At 37.8% G+C, this 25217-nt stretch overlaps 2 protein-coding genes across 2 annotated transcripts; both read left to right on the top strand.

Annotated features, from left to right (window-relative positions):
- Nucleotides 1-1501: 1501 nt before the first annotated feature.
- LOC136763985 (uncharacterized) lies at nucleotides 1502-6545 on the top strand. Its single transcript, XM_066717816.1, has 12 exons — nucleotides 1502-1593; nucleotides 1874-1937; nucleotides 2036-2068; nucleotides 2422-2511; nucleotides 3176-3319; nucleotides 4269-4370; nucleotides 4653-4754; nucleotides 4943-4987; nucleotides 5365-5418; nucleotides 5512-5571; nucleotides 5808-5900; nucleotides 6317-6545. Exons 2-12 carry the CDS (start codon nucleotides 1887-1889, stop codon nucleotides 6335-6337), a joined length of 795 nt encoding a protein of 264 aa, XP_066573913.1. The 5' UTR covers nucleotides 1502-1593; nucleotides 1874-1886; the 3' UTR covers nucleotides 6338-6545.
- A 5810-nt stretch (nucleotides 6546-12355) lies between these two features.
- Nucleotides 12356-16577, top strand: scpp9 (secretory calcium-binding phosphoprotein 9). The gene is made up of 9 exons (XM_066719531.1): nucleotides 12356-12409; nucleotides 12526-12537; nucleotides 13019-13108; nucleotides 13526-13684; nucleotides 14205-14363; nucleotides 14774-14857; nucleotides 15408-15491; nucleotides 15884-15934; nucleotides 16051-16577. Exons 1-9 carry the CDS (start codon nucleotides 12356-12358, stop codon nucleotides 16150-16152), a joined length of 795 nt encoding a protein of 264 aa, XP_066575628.1. The 3' UTR covers nucleotides 16153-16577.
- Nucleotides 16578-25217: the final 8640 nt, after the last annotated feature.

Genomic DNA, 25217 nt, shown 5'->3' with positions numbered 1-25217 from the left:
AGTAGTTAAGTAATTCAAACAAAGGATATGATAGACATTTCTTTATTCCTACCACTCCATACAATTAAACACATTTATAACCTTCACCAGTCTTCATTGTCGCTGCATTGACTTACAGGTCACTCTATGTCAACCAGTGTTTGCAGCTGTTTGAATTCGAGTGAATGAGAGAAGCTAGCAATGCAATGTAGTGCTCCTCAACTGGCAAGGTGACAGAGTGTCCGTGTCTACTGTCTGAAAGGCACTCAATGCACGTAGCTAATGTGAGGTTAATCCAGTCAATCACACCATAGCGGTTTAGTTTTATGTTGGCAGGGTTCACACACACAATAGCTGAATTTGCAGAGCTAGCGAGCAAATCGACGGAGCAAATATTAGCTAGCAAGCTAGCTAGCACCTATTGCATATATGTGGCGTTGTCAAAGATGGAATCTTTGCTATCTTATTATAATGATTTAAACATTTGAACAAGTTGGGACAACCTTTCAGTTAACTACCTATCAATTATCCAGTAATAGTAATTATGGTTCCTCAATATACATTTAACATAATACAACGTAGGCTATCTGTTACAGCACTACTTTTGGTGTCCCCCTCAGGAATTGCTCTTGAGAAAATATCATGTAATTGTCCCCTCCAAAGTTGATATCAGATTTTCGCCCCTGACCACATTCCTCCAGCTGAGAGCTGCATATGTTCCTCCATATTTTTAGCCAGATGTGGAGGTTTGCTTCCCACATTCACTTTTCAAGCTGAAAGCATTCATTCTCTTGGCTATTGGCAAAAAGACATCATAGATCACAATCAGAGGGACTTGAAATTCAGGAATAAAAGGAAAAGTCTGCTACTGATTTATAAAGGAAAGCTTTCTTTCTATTAGAATACATCAGCTGCATGACGCTGAAGGACAGAATTACATTGTTCCTTCACAATTGTCCCACCTCTGTTTATTATACCTCCAATGTGGGCACCAGCATAAAAAACACAGTGCTGAATACAAACTGCCTGGTATGGCCTTTATAACATGGAAGTTAAAATAACGTTTAATTGCTGTCTGGTGGATATATTTCTTTGCACCCAATGCCTTACACAAAACCAATTGTTACTCAATTTGCACATATTTATTGTACCTCCGCAATGTTTTGCACTGTTTTAGCATCTTTGTGTATTTTCTTCTAAATTATTTCCTGACATCATCAACCCATTTCAGATATATCATCATCATCATCATCATCATCATCATCATTATTATCAAACATCATCCTCATAATCATAATAGTAATAATATAACTGCAACCAATTTTTGAGATGTCAGGATGAAAAAGGTTTATTTTTACTCCTTCAGTAACATGCTGTCTGGCTCCGTTCATTAAGAGATTACAGTAAGGAGCTGAGAACATTGTTGTTTAGATCTCCTAATGCTTAAACACGTGTTCTGGTGGTAACGGCATATATGCTGAATCATTGTTGAGTTCCCTCTGTCCTGATTGGCTGAGTACCAGTTGATATCTGTTAATTAATTCTTTAAAAAGGGAGAGTGCTTTGACAGAAGAACATTCTCACTTTCTTTCCACAGGTCATTGGTGAATTAAGGTAAACAAAATATATTTGTGCATTCTTATTGCTATTGTGTGCTTTTTATAACAGACATTCAATAATGTGTTTAGAATTAGCAATATTTTAATTTAATATTTTAGGGACAGTATCCACAATCTCTAACAGAGAAAGCAAAAGAGACAATAGGAGTTTGCACAAATATGCACAGAACTGTATTTGAACTAGAATAGATTATATTCAGCAGATCCTATGGCTGTGGTGTATTTTACTTTTATTTTAATTCTCTTTCTCCTTCTTCTGCTTATTCAATTTCTAGAGAAGTATACAAAATGAAGATTATTTGTTTATTTTTTTTCATCTGCCAAACCATCATATGTCTGGTAAGTGTAACATTGTTTAAAGACTAATTATAACCAATGTCTCTTGTATTCTCCATGAACAAGTCAATGTTGGGTTGTAATTTCGATTTCATTTTTAGGTGGATGCCGGGCCACTGTCTGCAAGTGTAGAGGTAGATTAACTTTATTATGTTTTAATTTTTTCTGTAATGAAATTTTCTCTCTCTCATAATTTTAACATAAATATTATGAGTAGTAGTAGCATTTTTACTTTAATATTTACCACACTATGCATTTCAAGAAACCAAGGGAAAAAGTTCAACTAAAGTGGAAGTTCAACTAATTGTTCTCTTGGACTTGTTCTGTTGTAGTTCATTAGACTTGTTGTGTGACGTCTCTTGCATAAAGTCTTCAGTGCTGTAAAATGTCTCCAACTCTCTATATTTAATTAATGTATTAAGTGTGATAAGTTGATTGAACATGTTCATACAGTTGATGTTATAGCTGTGGACTTTCCTTCTTTCAGCTTCTGGGGTTAAATGGTGCTGTTGTGGCAAATGGAGTAAACCCAGGTCTCCTGAATGGAGCCTTGCTTGGGCAGCAGCAAATAGCACAGGTACATGCCTTTCACTTCATAACTCACATTTCAGAGTGTAAAACTACATATTTCCTGCTGCAAAATTATTAGCATACTGTCTTCCATTATGTATTATGTGTCCAACATAAATTAAATTAAATAGGAATTAAATGTTAAACAAATGTGACCCAAATGAGAAACAAAACTAGACCATGACAAACCAGTATGTGAGGGTAGGTTTAAAGTTTGATGTAGTCTGGGACTAAGAACATATTGGCAAGGAAGTTCAAGCTCTGACAGAACTGAAACCTGTATATAGGAAGGGTGAGGTTCAGATTAAGGTTTAAACTCTAATGTGTAAGATGAGTATCTTCTTAGTGCAGTACCTTACATGTTTGTACAGTCAATGCCACAAGGTCAACTGAGGAGACGCAATCAGGGCAGAAAACATGAGATGCCTTTCCACACAGGGAGTTGTGTGGGTTTTAGAACAAACTCCAACTATTTAATTGAAGTTGACTCCTTGGGTTCAATGTTTAAAAGAAAGAAAACCAGCTGAGATGAGATTATTGGATCATTAGGCTACTTTGCAACCAAAGAGACATGATGGGTCAGATGAACTTCTCTTGTTTATTGCCTTGGTCATGTTGTTATGCTCCTCTATTGCATCTGTAAGTAAATGTATTGAAATGACTCTTCACAGATGGTGTCAGGGCTCCAGCCCTTCGTTCTACAGCAGCCAGGCATTGGTCAGGTGGGTCTACAGCAGGCTCAATTACTTGCTGTAGGACAGCAGCAAGCTGGCACCCCTCAGCTACAAGGACAACTGATACAGCTGCCCAATGGGGTAAGGTTCCAGCCACTTCCTTATACAAGTCTACCCTGGTAAACCTACCATAGGCATTGTGCACTTTTACCATGGTTTTAAAGTGGTTTTCTATGGTTTTGCCATACCTTCACAGTGATTTACTGCACTGTACCATGAATAAACGTAGTATAGTAGTAGTAAAAGAAGTATATATCAAGCTATTGCCATGGTCTAGTGTAGTAAAGTACAATAAGAGCATTTTAAAACGATAAGAAAACACTGTAAAATGGTACAACCACAGTAAACATGTTAAAAGTGCAATATATCATAAGAACATAAGAAAGTGTCCAATCAAGAGGAGGCCATTCGCCCCATCGTGCTCGTTTGGTGTCCATTAATAACTGAGTGATCCAAGGCTCCTATCCAGTCTGTTTTTAAATGTTACCAAATTTTCAGCTTCAGACACATCGCTGGGGAGTTTGTTCAGATTGTGAAGCCTCTCTGTGTGAAGAAGTGTCTCCTGTTTTCTTGAATGCCAGAATTGATCAATCAATCAATTTGTATTTGTATAGCGCCCTTCACAGGGTAGCCACAGAGCACTTTACAGAGTGATAAACAACAAACATACAGCAAAATAAAATAAATAAATAAAAATAGACATTTAACAGATGTACAGTGCACTTGCAGGATTTAGCTTATATCAGGGTACTTTAACTATAGCCTTATATTAAGAACATATAAGTAAGCTAATGGTAAGTTACCATTTTTCATGGCAAATCTGCATGTTTTTTAGCTGATTGTGTAATGGTTTGCCCTACTTTACCATGGTTTGTACAATAAACCTGTGGTTATGCTACAACAGTTAACTATTATCATGATTATACTTCTTACACTGCTTGGAAGAGATTACTGAGATAAGAAATGGCATGAATGCAGGCCCTGTGTTTCTTATATTTGCTTTTTATTCCCATTTTGATTGCATTTGCAGGGTTTTGTGTTTTTATTACCACAAGGGAATGGGGCTGTAGCAGCGGGGGCAGCAGGAGCTGGACAGCAATTACAAATACTGACCCCTGGGCAGCAGGCACAGGTAATGTGTCTATGTACTTACTGTCCCAGCAATATCACAACAGAGCAGCAAGAGAACTGCCATTGAACATGACAAGAGAAAAGACAGGGGTGCTATACTGGGTGCTGAAGAGCTTTCCTTTGCTGAAAACTGAGGATTTTGTTGACAATATTCCTGAAAGAATGTCTTAACCCCTATCTAATAAAGCTTCCAGGATGTGACTATTTGTTTGTTTCCAAGAATGATACATTTTCCAGGGAAAATCAAAGATAAATAATCACTTTGGTGATATTTCCTGTGTAGATCCTTCCAGTTGTGGGAGGAAACTGCATCCAGCAACCAGCGGCTGCGATTGAATTAGCAGCAGCTGCACAGCCTGTGGGTAATGGAGCCGTCAGAGTCAAGGTGTGAAGGATCTGCTGAAGCAGGGTGGCACGCTTGTCCCTGGAAGTTTTGGTTACCCCAACTCCTTTAACTACATTCGCTTGAAACAGAATCACGATACAATGATACATTAAATGATGAATTATTTAAAAGACTGGATTCAAGCACCAGTGTTCTGATGTCTTTAACAAACTAATATTTTATTTCAGCATTCAGCACCTGGAAACCCAATGTCAAGCTTAGAAGCAGAAGAAGTAAGTTATCTCTGCTTGTTTGTTCTGTTTCAGTTTTATTCTGTCAGCTGCACCACATACTATGCTCATACTACTGTTATGGTAATTTGAGATACTTTCTCTGTTGTCAAAGTTTTCACATTTCTAAAATGGAAAATAGTTACTAAGATGTCATGTATATAAAGTTTACATGTATATCCAATAATTTTTACCCCTGTGGGGGAATGAGCCGTAGTTAATGTCACAGTGGATGCATCAGATTGGTGATACTGTATAACTGAATACTACCCTTTTGATAAGCAGTACTGATATGTATACATGACAACTGTTTGTGTACTTGCCTTACTGCATTAATTTATAGTGTCTTCTGGGTCTTCAAATGACTTATTTCCTTCCAGACTGCACCACTTACAAATGAACGCCCCACAGTGTCACTTGCAGAAGCCCTAAGGGTACGTCTCAGGGAATATTTGTCTCACAGCTTCACACACATCAGCTTTTACTTAAAGCAATAGCTAAGCATACATCTTTAATGCCTTTCACAGATTCCTTTATTTTCCTCCAAAATGGATCTCGAAGTTGAAGAGGGCTCAGACGATGACCTTGTGAGTACCTTTGCTAGAGATATTCTGTCTCCATGCAGAGGACCTGAAGAATGAATGTCCCATGACTTATGATTTAACACAGTGCTAACTGTCATTAAAAGCAACCATTTACCATGTACTATCCATTTAAACTGGTGTACATCATGTGCATTTGTGTTACGGTCATCCATTAATGGATGGTCTCCAATGAAAATTAAAGTATTCTTAATACAGCTCTCTTGAATGTGTGTTCATAGGCTGTTACTGGGTCAATGGATCCTGCTGCTGCTGCTACTGCTACCCCGTTGCCCCTGTATTCACAAACAACTGACCCACCTACAAACTCAAAGGTATACAGTACAATGTAAAATGTTGCATGCCTGTTTCATTCATGCTATATCTATGTCATACAAGCTCATTATCTACTGTTCATGTATTTATTGTTTCACTAAAGCTCAAAGATACTCTGATAATGGGGTCTAGTATCTATTTCCTTACACATATTGCCCTGTAGACCTCAGTGCAATCACACAATAGAGATGTTAATGCATGATCCCCAGCACCACTTCCTTAGTTCCGTGTATTTGTGTACGTCTTTTAAAGCATTCTGAAGTGCAGCAAGGCCTCCCACCACAGAGGGGATTAAATGAAGAATTAAATGCCTAGATCATCGGGGCCTAACCCAGAGATAAAACACAGCTTCCCGTGTATAAAGAATGTCAGTGTGTATGTGTAATTTGGTCATCTGTTTCTTCCCTTTCCTTAGATACTCCAGGAGCTGCCATGATGTTCATCTGAACTTAAGGAGCAGTGGAGTTAACAGTGTATCTCAGTATACATCAATGTTCCACTAATCAGTAGATATAGATATAAAACTGTATTGGTTATTAAGAACACCTAAGATAGATATGATATGAAAACAACTTGTTTAAAATTGCCTAGTGTAATTTTACCATGTATTAAACTGCTAAATAAAGAATCCTAACCTAACAAGTTATCTGCCTCCAAAGTCTGGTTCCTTATAGGAGAATTATTATTATTATTATTATTATTATTATTATTATTATTATTATTATTATTATTATTATTATTATTTTATTATATTTTTCTGCATACTTTTTACATAAAAACTATAATTTATGTCAACATAATAACTTAATTGTGTGATCTTTGTTCTTTTGATAATTAATGATGCATGTCATTAGTGGCATTTAAATGCATATAGCTTAATAAAATAAATTAAAACTACATACCTACATACATATATACAGACGGGTGACAAATTAAAGGAAAAACCTGAATAAATCAGTGGAGGAACATAATAAATGCAGATGCCTCCAAAGAGGTGTACTGCATGATACAATTAAGCAATTAACATCCTACCATGCTGTCACAATCCCTGTCTAAATGCACCTCCACATGTCCCCATTAGATGTCACTGTCACCCTTCCTTGCCAGTCACTTCTCACAGTTCCCTTCTATCAATCAATCAACATTCCTGAACACCATTTGCACTTGTTCAATCACCAGATGAGTGCATGTGTGGGACACCAAGAGAACGGTACAGGCCTGACTGCTAGACCCCTACAGTGAGGGGGTCCGGAGGCTCAATTATGCTGTCGGGGGCATTTTCCTGGCATGGTTTGGGTCCACTTAGGGTCACTGAAAATCATTACCAAGTTATTCAACGAGTGATCAACTTTATCCTATGGTGAAACCTTTTCTATCCTGGTCTCTTCCAGGATGACAATGCCCCATCCACAGGGCACGAGGGTCACTGAATGGTGTGATGAGTATGAAAATGATGTGAATCATATGTTATGGCCTTCGCAGTGACCAGATCTCAACCCATTTGAACACCTATGGGAGATTGTGGACCGGCGTGTTAGACAGCGCTCTCCACCACCATCATCAAAACCCCAAATGAGGGAATATCTTTTGGAAGAATGGTGTTCATCCCTCCAGTAGAGTCCAGAGACTCGTAGAATCTGTGCAAAGAGCATTGAAGCTGTTCTGGTGGCTCGTGGTGCCCAACATCTTACTGAGACACTTTATGTTTGTTTTTCCTTTAATCTGTCACCCGTCTGTACAAACAAGTAAAATACATACAGTTAGGTCCATAAATATTTGGACAGTGACACAATTATCATCATTTTGCCACCACAATGGATTTGAAAGGAAAAAATGTGCTTCAAGTGCAAACTTTCATCTTTAATTTGAGGGTAGTTACATCCAAATTGGTTGAACAGTGTAGGAATTACACCCATTTTTATATGTGGTCCCACCAATTTAGGGGCTCAAAAGTATTTGGACAAAGTAACATAATCATTAATTCAATTGTGAGTTTCTATACTTGGTAGCAAATCCTTTGCAGTCAATGACTGCCTGAAGTCTGGAACCCATAGACATCACCAGATGCTGGGTTTCTTCCCTGGTGATGCTCTGCCAGGCCTGCACTGCAGCTGTCTTTAGTTCCTGCTTGTTCTTGGGGCATTTTGCCCTCAATTTCTCCTGAGCCTCTAGTAGTATATTCTTAAAATATATATCCATACATTTTCAATTGAATCTGTATCCAATGTGCTCCAGTCTACCGCTTCTAAGTGCCACCTCATACCTTCAAGGTTTGCTTTTCTAAAATTGTAGAAAGAATGCCTCAAAGGTAACCATATTGTGATCATAGTTTGTCATTGGTTCTCTGACTAGTGTCCCTCTGACTCTGTCTTGGTCATTTTAAAATATCAAATCAATGTATGCACACTCTCTGGTTGGTTCCCTGACGAACTGAGTTAGAAAGCAGTCATTTACCATCTCAACCATTTCTATTTCTACTTCTGTAGTCCCAACTGGGCTTTCCCAGTCTATGTTCAGGAAATTGAAATCCCCCATTATAACAGCCACATCCTTGCTACATGCAGTCCTGATTACACTGTACAATGCAGCATCTTTCTGAATATCTGAGTTGGGTGGTCTGTAACACACTCCTACCGCTAATCCTCCGGATCTTTTATTCAAGAGTTTAAACCACAAAAATTCTGTTTCATTACTAGGATCTAATTTGAGTTCTTCTGCCTCAGTGTCGTTTCTGACATATAATGCTTCCCCACCACCTCTTCGATTTTGCCTGTCTCTCCTAAACTGTGTGTATCCTTTCAACTGTCACTCCTACAACATCATAGTCACCCACCAGCACTGTGGCTTCTTGGTCTAACATCTTGTTCCTTATACTCCTGGCATTGAGGTACAAACACTTCAGGACTTTGCTACTAGCAGTTTCCCTTTGTCTTCTTTCCTTAGCGGAACATCTCCCATTGTCAGAGCTCCCTGACCCCCTGGTCCCTAGTATAAAATATCCTCAATTACTCTGCACATACGCTCTCCCAATGCATTAGCCCCTTTTGTTTAGCTGTAGACCATCCTGTTTGTACAGGTCCCATCTATTCCAGAAGAAAGACAAATGCTCCATAAATTTAAAGACCGCTTCCCTACACCAGGATTTTAACCATATATTAAACTTTCTAATTAAATAAACAAATACAATTTGGCTTAGAAGTCCAAAATTGAAATAATAACTTACAAAACATAAATATTTCAATCACCTATGGCCTTCACAGTCTCTACTTCTCTTCATTAAGTGATATGTTACCAACTCTTGAATTCCATTAACTTCAGCTGATCAACAATAAACATCTACTACAACTCTCTAAAACAATTTCAACAACACAGAAATACAGCTTCATACAATATATAGCTAGCCTGAGGAATGTCCATATGTCCATATATTTTCTTTACATTCAAGTCAATGGACCCAAAGTCAAATGTGCTGGAAACTTCTATCATCAATAATGATAGGATACAATGAAAACCCAAAGCAAAAACAACTAAAGGACAGCCTATAATATGGTATTACCAAGAATCAATGCTATTCTGCTTATTAATAATTTTTAGAGCTTTATAACATTTTCAAACTTAAGTCTAGTAGTTTAATTTCATGCAAATTGGTGTATAAAGTCAGTATTGCCATGTTCTTTTAATTACTATTAACACTTCAAGAATTCAATGTAATTTTGCACCTTTATTTTTAAAGCATGAAAAAAACAATAAAGCTAAGGCTTGCTTTGTTTTATTTTTAGCAGAAGGGCACATTCAATGACAGAAAAGGTCACACCATATGATCTTAGGCTCTCTAAGAGTAATGCCACTTTATCCCACTTGAGTCTTTTAAGTTAAAACCAAAATCCTTCGACATCCCTGCGTATCTCCAGTGACAATGGGATTCAACTGATTTGCTCTGGCACTTGCCTTGGGTGCATATTTCAGAAACACAGCTGTTCAGACTCAGCCGCACTCATCAGACCTCAGCCCAGCCTGTTATTATGTACTCTACTTTACTCATATACACTTGATAATTATTTTACAGGATATCATTTAATTTCCATCTGAGATAATCTGACCATAAAAAGCAAACAAAGCAGCGTGCTTCATCTGCAGTTTGAGAAAGGCTGGGAGCATGCCCACTGTTTGCTCTCAATTCTTGTGGTGAAAAGGGGGGATATACTGGGGTTACAGGATGCCCGTTGCCAGTAGAGCCTAGGTGAGGATTGGTTGTGTTTACATGTACGATTCAGTCTTGACAAAAGTTGTGATTTCTGTGACAAATTTAAATAAGTAAGGCTTGATTACAACAGTGCCATCCTAATAATTTCTGTCCACATGGACTTGTCTGTTGTGTAAGGCTCTCAATGGCTTTGAACATACCCCAAAATCCAAACTTATTTTCTTGAAAGCATGGAATAAACAGGAAAGTATACAATATATTGTAACATTTAGGGGGTAGCGGCCATGATGGGAACTCGAACCCCATTCTCCCGCACCACAAAGCAGCAATCTTACCGCATCACTAAAAGGCCCAGCTCTCCTAGTGAGGCTTGAGATCGCTACACTATGATGCAAACTTCTCTTTCATTTCCTCTGCTGTCTATGTGAATGTGTTTAGTGCTGCATTGTTTGATGGGATTTTGTAATGATCGCTTTATCGTGCAGCATGAAGCTCGTACTAAGAGCAAGCTGCATTATTGGAGAGCTTGGATAGCAATGTCACGGACGGTATTAATGAGCTGTTTAATCACTATTATATTTACTTTTCACTTTCACGTTATACAATATGGTTGTGTGTATATTGTTTAGAATTACATTGCTTTTTATTCTTGTGTTTTGATTCTCTTCACCTTCGTATTCATTATTATCATTATGATTGTTAATTTGCACACTGTTTTATGACTGCAGACTTCATGCCCTGCTTTCATTTCTGTTTATTGGAATAAATACAACTTGGGTCTATTGTGGTGTTCTGGGGTCCTGGGCCAAACCTGCGCGCGGGGTGTGGTTGGTGGCACGAGTTCCCTCCCTCGTTAAACAGAGGGTGGCGTGGTCGATAGAGCTCCAGCTAAATTGGCCACCCTTAGCTGTGACAGCAACACAGTCCCTAAGAAATACATCAAACAGGGCAAAGACGTATCTGTGTAAGACCGCTGTTGTAATGCAGCCTGACCTGTTTATATTTCTCACTTCAAGCACAACATTTGGCATGATTGAGACTCACATATGAAGCACAGCAGTTGTTTATAGATTCATGCAAGTGTGACAGGAAAATTTTGAAAATGTCTGGAGTTGAACCATTAAGAAAATCAACTTTACAAACATAGCACACTTTCAGTTCCGGTACAATACCGCAAATTGGAAGTTGAAGTATTTTTAATATCTTCTGTTCCTATCTTGAAATTAGTCATTTATTGTTGTTTTAAATAACCCTTTGTCTGTGGAAACAGGCAAATTAAACCCAGCTTAATTAAAAGGAAAATCAGTTTGTAAGTTTCAAATGAAGCATCAGAAGTTTAATTTTAACCAAAAAGAGTAATTCCTGCTATTAATGTGAACGAATTTGCTGAAGATATTCATGAATAGCATTCAGCTTCATGTGTCATTCCTCACAAACACAAAATACAGGTATTGATTGTTTTCAAGAATGTGTTAATATCATATTCTTTCTAAAAAAATATATATATTGATTTTAATCCCTCTTTAATCCCACTCACATGTTTGAAATGTGTGTTTACCTGATGTCTAAGAATGGTCATATAAATTTGAAAAATAGGGATTATTCTGGGTTTAAAACAGGAATGACTTCACACAAGGCCTATTTCATGATCCAGAAAATTGCTTTGCAACATTGCAGTAGTTTTTTCTTTTTTAATTCAAAAGATTTTGAGGAAAATGTGGTTTGGATAATTATGTGATGAGCTGATGAATCACAACAGAATTCTCAATCCTGATTGGCTATCCTTCAGTTGTAAACTGGAAGAAATATATTTAAAAAGAGGAGGTTTCCAGCAAACAAAACATTAAACATCTTCTCTTGCAATCAGTGAGTGAAACAACGGATACGTCTCAAAAAGAGGTAATGTACTTTTGACATCATTCTACAGATTTGACTGTTTTATTCAGGTAGCATTTCTGTTTGTCTGGTGTGTACTAACAAATGTTTATAGAAACATGAGTGAATGAGTTAAAATGACCAAAATTACATATAATTAAATATTGATACCGTAATGTTTGTTTGAACAAAATTAAAGTTATAAAGGACAAAAATTGTAATGTTTTTTTCTTACTGTAAGGTAACTATGTAACAGAAAAAAGATTGTGAAAACAGTATTTCATTTGGCAGATTATTATGAGAGAGTAACTGTACTTTGCAAGTGAAAACTTAGTCCGCCTTTGCATTTTTTCTAAGCAGGATTCAACCTGAAAAATGAAGCTTGCACTGTTTTTAGTCTTCTTCTGTGGCTCAGCAGCCATCTCTCATGTGAGTATAATCCTAAATTAATGTACCATCTGCAACATACATGTTTTCTAGATTTTTTTGTTTGTACTACCATATTCTATAATTTAACACGTCTATGTGTTCTTTTACATCCATAGGTTGCAGCAGCGGTGAGTGAACATTATCATTCATGGATATTCATATATATTCATATATTATTTAACCTTTTTCCAAAATCAATGACTTGTTAGTAAGAGGGGGAGTAGTAATAGTGCTACACCATCCTTAACAGCACAGCACTGGCAGGTAGATATTACAAGAAGGAGTTGTTTAATCTTATCTGAGAAATGTCTAACATTTACTTACACTTAATGCAGCTTTTGGTTGTAAAACATCATAAAAGGGAGTACCACTCTCCAGGGAAGAAATACTCAAATATAAGTTATGAATCGTTCTGTTTAGTGTGTGTTAGAAATTGATTTCAGTTGTAGGAATCATGCTCTACTACATTTAATAGCACAACACCTGCACTTAAATATTACACGAAGAAGCCTTGAGTTGTTTGATACTGCTGTATGTGAAAAGCAGCAGCATTCAATATGAAAACCTTTACTAATTTGGTGCATTAATCATTTACATGTTTTTTTGAAGAAAATAACCCTGCTTACACCCCTGGGAAATGGATTGAATCCAGGCCTATTGAATGGGGCAGGTTTAGCTGGACAGCCACAGCTTTTACAGGTGAGGACACTGGTAACCATTATTAGCACATCGACTTGGACTCTGAGCTATATGCATGTAGAATAAATAGTGCTCTACCATCTTTAACAGCAGAGCACTGACCGGGCAGTATTACAAGACAGAATTGGGAGTGCTTTTTGTTATCAGAGCAAAATCAAAAATGTTTAGCTTAATGCAGCTTATGGTTTTTAAAACCGTGCAACAGGGAGTATCCTCCGACTGCAGGGAAGAGTATAATATTAAAACCAAAGTTAGAAAACATAGTGTTTAGAGTGTTTTAAAAATGTATTCCAAATTGGTAATTTCAGCAGTAGAAATAATGCTCTGGAGCTACTTCTTTGATATTTGGAGACACAAACAATTAAAAAATACATAAAATAAAATGCTAGTCTGACATCATTTATCTTGTTTTTGAAGAAAGTAAAATTGGTCGCAGGCCTTAATCCAGGGCTGCTTGGAGGTGGACTGAATCCAGCGCTGCTTGGAGGTGGACTGAATCCAGCGCTGCTTGGAGGCGGACTTAATCCAGATTTATTGAATGGAGCAGGTTTAATTGCACAACCTCAGATCCTGCAGGTAAGCATTCTGAAACCACTGTTGAATTACGGGCATATAGTATAAATCCTGACCACATTGAACTGAACATAAAATATAGACGTACAGACACACATTATATACATATCACACAGTATATTACTCATTTAGCTGTTGATTATTTATTGTGCCTTTATCTCAAGCAACGTACAAGGTGTGCAAAAAGCATGACACTGTAAGTGTATGATTACATGTCTACAACAACTGCTAGAAGAATGCAAAGAAGTTGCACTGTCTGACAGGAAGTACTGAACCAGATATCTCAGCATGCACTGACACGCATGTGATATGAAGGGTGACTCCAGACACAAGGCAGTTAATACAGTGAAATGCATCTCTAAACTCCTTTCACAGTTAGCTCCTGGAGGCCCGTGTATCGTACTGCCACAGCCATGCATCGTGGGTCGGCTGGGTGTGCCAGTCTCCCATGAGCTCCCACTCATGCAAATGTGAAATATTAAATTCTAGGCTGATGTGTTAATCATTTATATTGTTTTTGAAGAAAGTAAAATTGGTCGCAGGCCTAAATCCAGGGCTGCTTGGAGGTGGACTGAATCCAGGGCTGCTTGGAGGTGGACTGAATCAAGGGCAGTTTGGAGGTGGACTGAATCCAGTCTATTTGAATGGAGCCGGTTTAATTGCACAACCTCAGATCCTACAGGTAAGCATTCTGGAACCACAGATTCTGCTGTTGAATTTTGGGCATATAGAATAAAGCATTAACACATTGAACTGAACATAACATATGACCTACAGACACACATACAGTATTTGCAAAAGCTGGAATAAACCTTAAAACCTCAGTGTCTACATGGATTGTTTGAATTGATGTCTTCAACTGCTAGAGCTTATGTTTTAATTTCCAAAGACAATGGGATATCCATTTTTCTTTTACACAAAAAGGCACACTCATGGGTTTATTTCAATGACTTTCAAAAGGCAAGTAAGCGAAACCCAAAAATTTCTTAAAAAATGTGTCCATGTTCTTGTGGTAATGAGCTTCTTGCATTTGTCCAGGAAAATGCTGCTTTGATACATAAAAAATAAAATGATGTGTTTGTTTATTTTCAGGGACTGCCTTACATTATTTTGCCACCTCAAGCAAATGCTGCAGCTGCCCAGCCATGGGCAAACAATCTCCCACAGCCAGCTATGGTAATGTACAGTGGTGTTCATTAATATTCATCAGTTAGTGCACTGCATTGAACAGGTGCTAGCCTTCAGTTTGTAAAGGTAACAGTCACACCTCAGGCACTCAGGAGAACCAGTTAGTGACCCACCTTACCCAAGGGAATTCATTATTTAACGTATAATAGCACTAATGCAGGCATACTACAGTATATATTATTATTTGAATGATATGATGGGACATAATTCAACATCAGCCTGAGGAACACTGGTTAATAATGTTAAGTTTCTCACTCAAGTCTGGCGTAGCAGTGGAGATTACAAGGTGAACAGAAAATGAGATTATAACCAAAGCAATAGTGACCACAACCAGTTCATACTGGTGCTTGATCAAACATCTCACTGCAGTTTTCAACAATACTGCTCAGAGTGATTTGAATTCTCCAAAAGAAACAGCCCAGAAACAGATCATGGCAGAACCCAAAATGATTGCATTTTGAAAGGCTTGGTCAATCTGAGGGGAATGCACTGTAACTCCAACCACTCTGACCAGTGTCTTTGTTCCTGTGTTTATTAGGCAACTCAGGCCAATACTGGAAATGTCAACCAGCCACAAGTGGCAGCTACACAGACCCCCCAAATTCCTCTCACACGGTATAAGGTATACAACTTTCACATCACACTTAATTTATCTATGACAACTTCTATGCTGATATTCATGGCATATACACTACACATCTGAACAGTAGAATGTGTCCAGATTTCAAATTGCAATCTAACACCAGAGAAGGAAATGTCTTTATATGGGAATTACTCCCTTGCAATTATGGCTAATACTGTGTTTTTAGTGCGTGTGGTGGAAATGTGTATGACTAATAGGAATGTGTTTGGTGAGTTAATTTACAGACCAATGTCTTATCTCTCTTTGCTCCAGTAGTAGTAGTAGTAGTCCTTGTCCAAGGCAACTGCTATTCATGAAGGAACTGTAAAACCTCCCACAATGAAAAGGTTACATATTATAGAAATAAACAACTGTGTAACACTCATTTTTAGCGCTTCATCCCTGGAATGGGCCCTCAAGTCTGGAGTGGTGCAGCAAATCAGGTGGGACACTTGTGGATACGTTTTGTCTCTTACTTGTCCTTCCTTCCTTTATTAGATGTACTCTGAAATATCAGCTGTGTTGGTAATGTTTTATTTGGATTACTCTTTTTGCCCAGATGCAACCAAGTGCACCGCAGCCCACCGCCACTGCAGGACAGCGAGGGGACTACCCAAGTACACCGGCTTCTAATGCAGTCAATCAACCAAATCAAATCTAATTCATGGAAGGCTCCATAGATTAATCTAATTCTGCTTAGTTTGCAAATTAATTCTACTTTGGGCTGGTCCAACATGCCAAGATTCGCACTGGTCTTTGAGTATCCAGTGGTATTTTAGGTGGGTAGTCCTATACCAGTGACAGTAGCGGTCTGTGAAATCAGCTGTTTATGTGCTATTGCATTCTACCTTTCTTTAATGTCACATTATATCACTGTGGTATTCATTGTATTCTCTGTTTTGGATGAGCTTGAACATTAGTATGTAGTTGCTACCCTATAATAAGGGCTATAACCATTACATTGAAGTGGTACAATTATATTCAGGATTTTCTCAAGCAACAGGCAATTACATCATGAACGTTTATGTTTTGCTTTGTTTTGTTTTCTGTAAAAGTTGTTGCTAACAAATAAAATCTATGGAAAACTGAAAATATTGTATGTTTGGACCATTCCATGAAGAGTAAATAATTAAAAAGTATTATTGATGTGGCAGGAGTGGGGGGGATTGGCTATGAACACCAAAAAGCTTGACTATTTTTGGGTCTCAAAAATAACATACCCTTTGACCACCCTTTGCCTTCAAAACAGCATCAATTCTTCTAGATACACTTGCAAAAAGTCAGGATTTTGTAGGCATATAGTTTGTGAAAGCATTCTTACTTTGCAACATTTTTTCACACCTGTCAAAAATGTTGCACAGTACTGTATATATATATATATATACAGTGAGGGAAAAAAGTATTTGATCGTTTTCCCACTGACAAAGAAATGATCAGTCTATAATTTTAATGGTAGGTGTATTTTAACAGTGAGAGACAGAATAACAACAAAAAAATCCAGAAAAACGTTAATGAGGAAAATAAGTATTTGACCCCTTCGACTTAGTACTTGGTGGCAAAACCCTTAAAATTATAGACTGATCATTTCTTTGTCAGTGGGCAAATGTACAAAATCAGCAGGGGATCAAATACTTTTTTTCCCTCACTGTATATATATATATATATATATATATATATATATATATATATATATATATATATATATATATATATATACTGTTAACTTACAAATGTTACATAAGAAAACGGGTCCACTTTATTAGGACATAGTGGCCAGTTGTTCTGTGGTCTCTACCTAGTCAAGACAAACATCTACAGTTTTTCTCACACTGTGCCTCTGTTGGCCCCCAACTCTCTCCTTTAATTATCCTCATTCATACCTTGTGGTCACTCCAATGGGCCCCGAATCCAGATATACCCGGACACTTGATTAACCTGTCTGCAATCAACGCCTTTATCAATTATAGTGCCATTAATACAGGCACAGCTCCTTCATATGGACCCTGTTAAACCAGCAGGCATGGCGGTGCCTGTGGTCAAAAATGGAAACTGCAGGAAGTGCTAATAGAGACTCCTCGGGGCAACCAAGTGTCTGCCCCCAACACTCCACAACTCTGAGCCCTCCACCGGTCTCTTTTGTCAGTTGTTAATTAAGCAGTTTGGCGCCAACAGACAAGACATTAATATTACTCAACAAACAAAGGACAAGGGGAAACATTCAACAGGACATTTCAAGTGCATGGTACGATGAGACCCTCTTTCTCTTGAAGGCTGAACCTATTTCTTGTCAATTTACAAATTAACATACCCTTCTTAATGTTGTGAAACTAAATATTAATTGGAGTAGGCTATTTTTAGACTTTAGTTTATCCTCGTGGCTTTTTTGGTAGGGGACACTTGGGTTAAAGGATAAAGGAAATCCATCTTTTAAAGTATGTAGGCAACCGTTTTGTGGGCTGCTAGCTGCAATGGTCTCATGTCGGCTATTTACTGTCTCTCTTAAAGCCTAAAATTCAGTCACAGGTGACTTTCCCCTTGCCTGAATTCCATTTAGTTTTAATGTCAATATTCAAATATTGATTTCAAAAGTGGGTATGGTTAGCAATTCAGGGATTCAGGGTCACCAGTATTATTCGCAACACCAGTATTAATGGCCATGAGCCGCTTCTGCATTACACATTATTGTGCTGATCATCTTGATACACAGTGACATCATCTTTGAAGTGTTTTTCTTCACACTGTGTATGGAAAGTAACCTTTTTGGCCTCCATTACCCCCTAAAATTAATCAAGGTTGTTATTAAGACAACACTGGGTCCAAAATTAGTCCCATGTGCTACGTACCATCTGCTGGCCAATGGTGGGTCAACATCAGCATGTTTACTGGGCTTCCTTCAAATGTACACAATCTGAAACGAATTATTAATCCCTTACACACTGTGCAGACACCCAAAAGCAGAACAGTAATACTGCATAATGGTACTGAACAACCTGAGGAGCAATCTCAGTGTGAGTGTCATTGGACATTTGACAACAGCTGATGAAAAAAAACCTGTCAGCCATGTACCTACAAAAGCTGTACCGTGTGGGAAATGTACTTTTCCCATGCAGGAATACGGCTTGCCCATAAGTGTCTGCCTTGAGTGTGTGCTTTCCTGATGCAAGTTGTTAAATGAAGCAATGGGAAGGGGGAAACATGGAAAACCGAGGAATAATAAAGTGGGTCAGATGTTTTTGAAATATGAAAACGACTGTACCACTACAGCTGCGGAAGGTTTGTGAGTATATACACATACATATTGCAGAAACACATCTTATCAGATTGAAATGCACTTACCAGACCTCAGCCCAGTCTATCATTAGGCACTGTACTCTACTCATATAAACCTGTTAATTATAGATATCATTTCATTTCCATATGAGATAATCTGACCATAAAGAACAAAGCAAGCTTCCTCATATACGACTTAAGAACATTAAGCTACATTTTAGGAGCTTGGAAACGCTCACAACTTGCTCTTAATCCCCTTGGTGAAAAACTTGTGGATGCACGCATTGAGTCACATTACACCAACTACACTTAGAGCATGGAACAATAGGGTCCTGATGGAGAACTGAATCAATAAGAAAAAAAAATAGTTTAAAAAAATATGAAAGTAATATTTGTATCTTTTAAAGCAGAAGTTTAAATGGTAAAACTAAGTCTACTGCTTTTAAAAGAGTAATGTGTGCAGTTGAAAGAAATGGAAGATTCTGAAAGGAAGTGTGTGGGTCTAATTTTAGATTTTTTAATTTATGTATATGTATAATGTATACATCAAACAATTGTTTACAGGTAAAACATTAAGCACAGAGGGATATGGTCCCCTCTCACTGAAAATTAGGATCACACAGACAATCAGTATTATATTAAATGCAATCAAATATGTTGTTCAATAATGTGGGCAATTACACGGTTGCCAGAAAAAAACTGAGTATATAAAAGCTTTTATTTTTTCTAACAAAAACATATTTACTTACCTGCTGGTACATTGCACATTGTATACACTGAACATAATACACAAGTATGTCAAGTGTATATTAAAATCTTCCTAGGGTAGACAAATGGATGCAAACATAATGTGATTAGTGCAGAAAAGCAAATGTGCACTGTATTTGTATCTTAATTATAAATTACATTTATTTCATCTTGAATGGAATATAGAACCCATGAGAAGAGTTCAGTATAGGAGATGATGAATTACTGCAACCCCTATTGCATTTACACTTACAAATGTGCATTGAAATAATCAAAATGTAGAATATATTAATGTCAAACATATAAGTTTCCTTGTAATAAATGTTTACTCCTGTTCTACAATGACTGTGCACAATGATATTAGTTGGTGGAGGGGGGGGGTCACTATTATGGACTTAAAGCAAGAATGACCTCATGTGTAACTAATTTAGTAATCTATGAGTACCATTACAGCATTACGGCAGTAGTTTGTTAACCTTTTTTCATCAAATTCTGAATAGAATGTGGTGGGGATAATTATGTGACACATCTGGTGAATCATGACAGCATCCTCAGTGCTGATTGGTTGCTCATCATCTGTGAGCCTGGAAAAATATATTTAAAAAGGCGAGATTTACCAGGGAGGAAAACACTGAAGATTTCTTGTCTAGCAATCGTGTATGACACACCTGATACATCCAACTGCATCGAAAAAAAGGTAATTATTTTTACTATGGTTCTACCAGTTTGGTTGTTTTGTTAATCTAGTGGCTCTATTCATGCAAAATATGCAATCTGACCTTTAAGGAAATTATCTTGTTGAATAGCATACAGTTAATATTGTGGAATTTTGGATGGAACAATTATGTTTGTTCTGAACAGTGTTAAATGAAGAAACTGAATTATAGTTCACAAACTGCAATACCTTATCCGAACTTCACAGGAGTTTCAATGCAGGCCAGTAAAATATGCCCAGGATAAATGAATGAGCCATTAATCAAAAACTCCAGATAAAGGGGGGATGCTACTGTAGAGTCAAACCACAAAGAGCCCAGAGGAATACAGTTGAGCTGATTTATGCAAAAAGTAAAACTTCTTCTGATATACTTTACAGGCTTTATGTAACATATCGTAGGTTATTGGTTTTTCCACATTTGTCTGTATGTGAGGATTTTTATACATGCAGCAATATCAGAGTTTGAAAGAGAAGTTATTAAACATTTTTAACTTGGAGTTTCCTATATTAGCTTCATGCTCATTTTCCACAGCCTTCACTATTGATTGAGTAGATGCATGTGTGGGACCAGCTGTGGACAAAACCAAAATTGAACATTGCAAACACATGCTGTCTTTGTGTTTGTCTAGTCAAGATTCAGACTGAAGAAATGAAGCTTGCACTGTTTTTAGTTTTCTTCTGTGGCTCAGCGGCCATCTCTCATGTGAGTATAATCCTATGGCCCATCTGTAACATACATGTTTTCCAGATTGTTGTAATTGTTGCCATATATGTGTACAGTCCAGTGTTCATTTAACAAGTCTATGTGTTCTCTTCCATCTATAGGCTGGAGCAGGGGTGAGTGTACATTTTATCATTAATGCCATTCACTGCCATTTATGTGATTGAATCCATTTCACAAATCAATGACTGGCTGCTAACTGGTGTTGTAATAGCGCTCCACCATCCTTAACAGCCTAGCAGAGTTGTTTACTCTTATCAGAGAAACATCTAACATGTACTAACACTTAATGCAGCTTTTGGTTGTAAAACAGAGTAACAACATCATGTTTTTTTACAAATTGATTCCAATTCGATCATTTCAGTTGTAGGAATCATGCTCTACTGTCTTTAATAGCACAACACCTGCACTTAAATATTACATGAAGAAGCCTTGGGTTGTTTGATATGAAAACCCTTACTTGTTTGGTGCCTTAATCATTCTCACGTTTCTTGAAGAAAATAACCCTGCTCGCACCCCTGGGAAATGGACTGAATCCAGGCTTATTGAATGGCGCAGGTTTAGCTGGACAGCCACAGGTTGTACAGGTGAGCACATTGTTAACTGTTATTAGCACATCAACTTGGACTCTGATATATGGGCATGTAGAATATTGATGATGATTGAACTGAATGTAACAATATATTGACATACACACACACACAAACACACACACACACACACACAAAACAGTATATATAATGTATTCATTCCACTAATATAACATTAATTTAACTGATGTATTTATCCAAGGTAACTCACCAGGTGTGACAGAATCACAGACCCAGGCTATAGTCTCAGCTTTCCACAAGTGCAATGTATGAACACAGAGAGTAACACTGTGTGACCATCAATCCACAAACAGCAGCCATGCACAGTAGTACAGCAGGTAAACCTGATAATTATATTAAGTCAGATATTCACACACACACACACACACACACACATATATACACCACACAGGTTATACTCCACAAGTGCAACTAAATGGGTGCAAAGAGTAACTCTGGCTGACAATAAATATTCAACCAGTTATCCCTCCGCAGACACAAGGCAGTTCAGTGATCTCTAATCTAACGTCTCTAATCTTCATTCACAGTTGGCTCCTGGAGGCCTAAGGTTCTTACTGCCACAGCCAGGTGTCCCGGCTCAGCAGGGTGTGGCAGCTCAGCAGGGTGTGGCAGTCTCCCCTGAAGTCGCGCAACTGCTGCAACAGCTGGTGGTAAAATCTTAAAATCAGTGCCTGCGTGTTCAGCGTGTATTGATACTTCAATTTACTTCATTCAAGCTCCTTTTACAACACCTAGCATGCCTGTTTTTTTGTGTGTACAACCCACTCTGGGTATTATTTTATGGAGTCATATTTCAGAATGCAGAATGACAACCCAAATATAAGACAGGTATACATACATATATATATATATATATATTCCCCAAAGGCCATAGATCCAGCTCATGTCACAGACCGATAAAGTGGCATCTTCAAAGGCTTTCTCTTTATAACAGCTAATGGGTGTTTTTCTTCCGTGTGTATTAGGGAGCTCTGGCCAACGGGGGAAACGTCAATCAGCAGCAAGTGGGAGCTCCACAGCCTGGCTTAGTTCCTATCATTCGAATCAAGGTATACAACCTTTACATCACACTACCGACAAGCTTTATTAAAGAAATACCCATATGCTGATATTGCCAGTTTTACTAGTGCACTACATACCGAAATGATTGATTGTGTACAGATTTAGAACTGCATTCAAAACGGGAAACAGAATACTTTTAAATGTTAACAATTTCCTTGCAGGCATGGACAATGGGACATTTGTAGTGTCTGTGTGGGAAAATGTGTGATAAAAAGTAATAGTGTGGCTTGGGCTAAAGTATTACAAAACTGTGCATTTTAAGTGGCTCCCTTATGTGCTAAAGTTAGTAGTAGTAGAAGTAGGTGACTGTTATTTATAAAATGTTTCAAAGTGAAAAAGTAACAGCCATGTGACATTTTGCTGATTCTAGCGCTCAGTCCCAGAAATGGCCAATGAAGACTTGACTGGAGCAGCAACTCAGGTAGGCAATTTCCTGATGCATTTATCTGTATCTGTGGTCCCTATTGGCCCATGTACACCAGCCCCTTGCATCTGGTAAAGTGGGTTTTAAATCTCCCAGTGTTACCATTTCCTTTACTGCTGGAACTCTCTTATAAAAATAATATATTGGCAAAAAATACACAGCAGGACAAATGCTTGGCTGAAATGTCAGGCTTTTTGTTGAGTTTTCATTAAGTTATCTGACTAGTCAAATGCATATATATATATATATATATATATATATTGATTATTGAGATCAAATCCTTCAGAGCAGCATTTCCAGACTTTAAAGTTTAAAATATTTTCATAAAACTTTATCTGATGAAATATTTGTAATTTAAATTAAATAAATAAATATTGGATCTTTATATTATGTTTTTAATGATATTTAAGATATGATTTTTATCTTCCCCAGATTCCCCCAAATACCCCAGAGCCCAATGTTGCTTCAGACAAGCTTGCAGATCTGCCGAAGACTGATCAAACAGTCTAACTAAAAGAAGAGTCCAAGGTATTGATCTATTTCTTCTATTAATATATAATAAAATTAAGAAATTATGTACATTTTATGATTATTTATGAATTTACATATTTGTTTGTTTGTTTATTTCCCATTTCCCTAACAGGTAAAACATATGGCAGTCCAATATTTCTGGCAGACTGGAAAACTCCAGGAAACGTATTTAATCATTTATGAACCTTTAGATGCTACAGTAACTGCCTGAACTAAAACAAACATAAAAAAGCTATGAAGAAAAAGAAATACAGTAATTATTCTGTTAAAATATTAAGCTTGGCAAACTGAAAATGTGCTGTATTTTAATGTACACCTGCTACTCTCAATATCAATAAACATTAATGTATTGTATAAATTATGTGTTTTACTTCCATGCTTGCAAGAAATTCACAGCTGTTACAAAGGGAAGAACATTTAGAGAAACAGTAGAAAAAATACATTTTAGAAACTCACTTAATGATTTGGGTCCGGAATAAATTAAAACTTTGACCCACCCGCTAATAGTTAATTGAATTACAAACAAAGCATGCTTTTAATACATTACATTACATTGTTTGTCATTTAGCAGATGCTCTTATCCAGGGCGACTTACATTTGTACCGCTGGGCATAATTTTTTTAAATAAAAGTTGTGGACAATTGCTTTCTACATATTACATGTGTTTATTTCATACAGCCTTTATTCGCATCTTTATCAATGGCGCCAGTAATTTTGTAGGTGACTGTCAATATACACCGATCAGCCATAACATTATGACCACCTGCCTAATATTGTGTAGGTCCCCTTTTGCTACCAAAACAGCCCAGACCCGTCGAGGCATGAACTCCACTAGACCTCTGAAGGTGTGCTGTGGTATCTGGCACCAAGACGTTAGCAGCAGATCCTTTAAGTCCTGTAAGTTGCGAGGTGGGGCCTCCATGGATCAGACTTGTTTGGCCAGCACATCCTACAGATGCTCGATTGGACTGAGATCTGGGGAATTTGGTCAAGTCAAAAACTTGAACTCGTGATTCATCAGACCAGGCCACCTTCTTCCATTGCTTCGTGGTCCAGTTCTGATGCTCACGTGCCCATTGTAGGTGCTTTCGGCAGTGGACAGGGGTCAGCATGGGCACCCTGACTGGTCTGCGGCTATACAGCCCCATACGCAACAAACTGCGATGCACTGTGTGTTCCTTTTCGCTTTTCCTTCCTTGGACACTTTTGATAGGTACTGACCACTGCAGACTGGGAACACCCCACAAGAGCTGCAGTTTTGAAGATGCTCTGACCCAGTCGTCTAGCCATCACAATTTGGCCCTTGTCAAAGTCGCTCAGATCCTTACACTTGCCCATTCTTCCGGCTTTTAACACATCAACTTTGAGGACAAAATGTTCACTTGCTGCCTAATATATCCCACCCACTGACAGGTGCCATGATAACGAGATTATCAGTGTTATTCACTTCACCGGTCAGTGGTCATAATGTTATGGCTGATCGGTGTATAATGACACCCAGTTTTGGTCCGTTCCAGTCGCTGTGAATGCGTTTCCTGGTCGTTGTTGTTCGGCTGTGCGTAAAACAGCAGCTTCGCTCTGGTTTCTAGTTGTGAGTTCAGTTTGTGCGGCGCTGAGCTCACATGGTTAAAACTCTGTGAGGCGG

This window comes from Amia ocellicauda, chromosome 12 (assembly GCF_036373705.1).
Source record: "Amia ocellicauda isolate fAmiCal2 chromosome 12, fAmiCal2.hap1, whole genome shotgun sequence".
NCBI classification, from domain to species: domain Eukaryota; kingdom Metazoa; phylum Chordata; class Actinopteri; order Amiiformes; family Amiidae; genus Amia; species Amia ocellicauda.
This window is presented reverse-complemented; position numbering and strand designations above follow the sequence as displayed.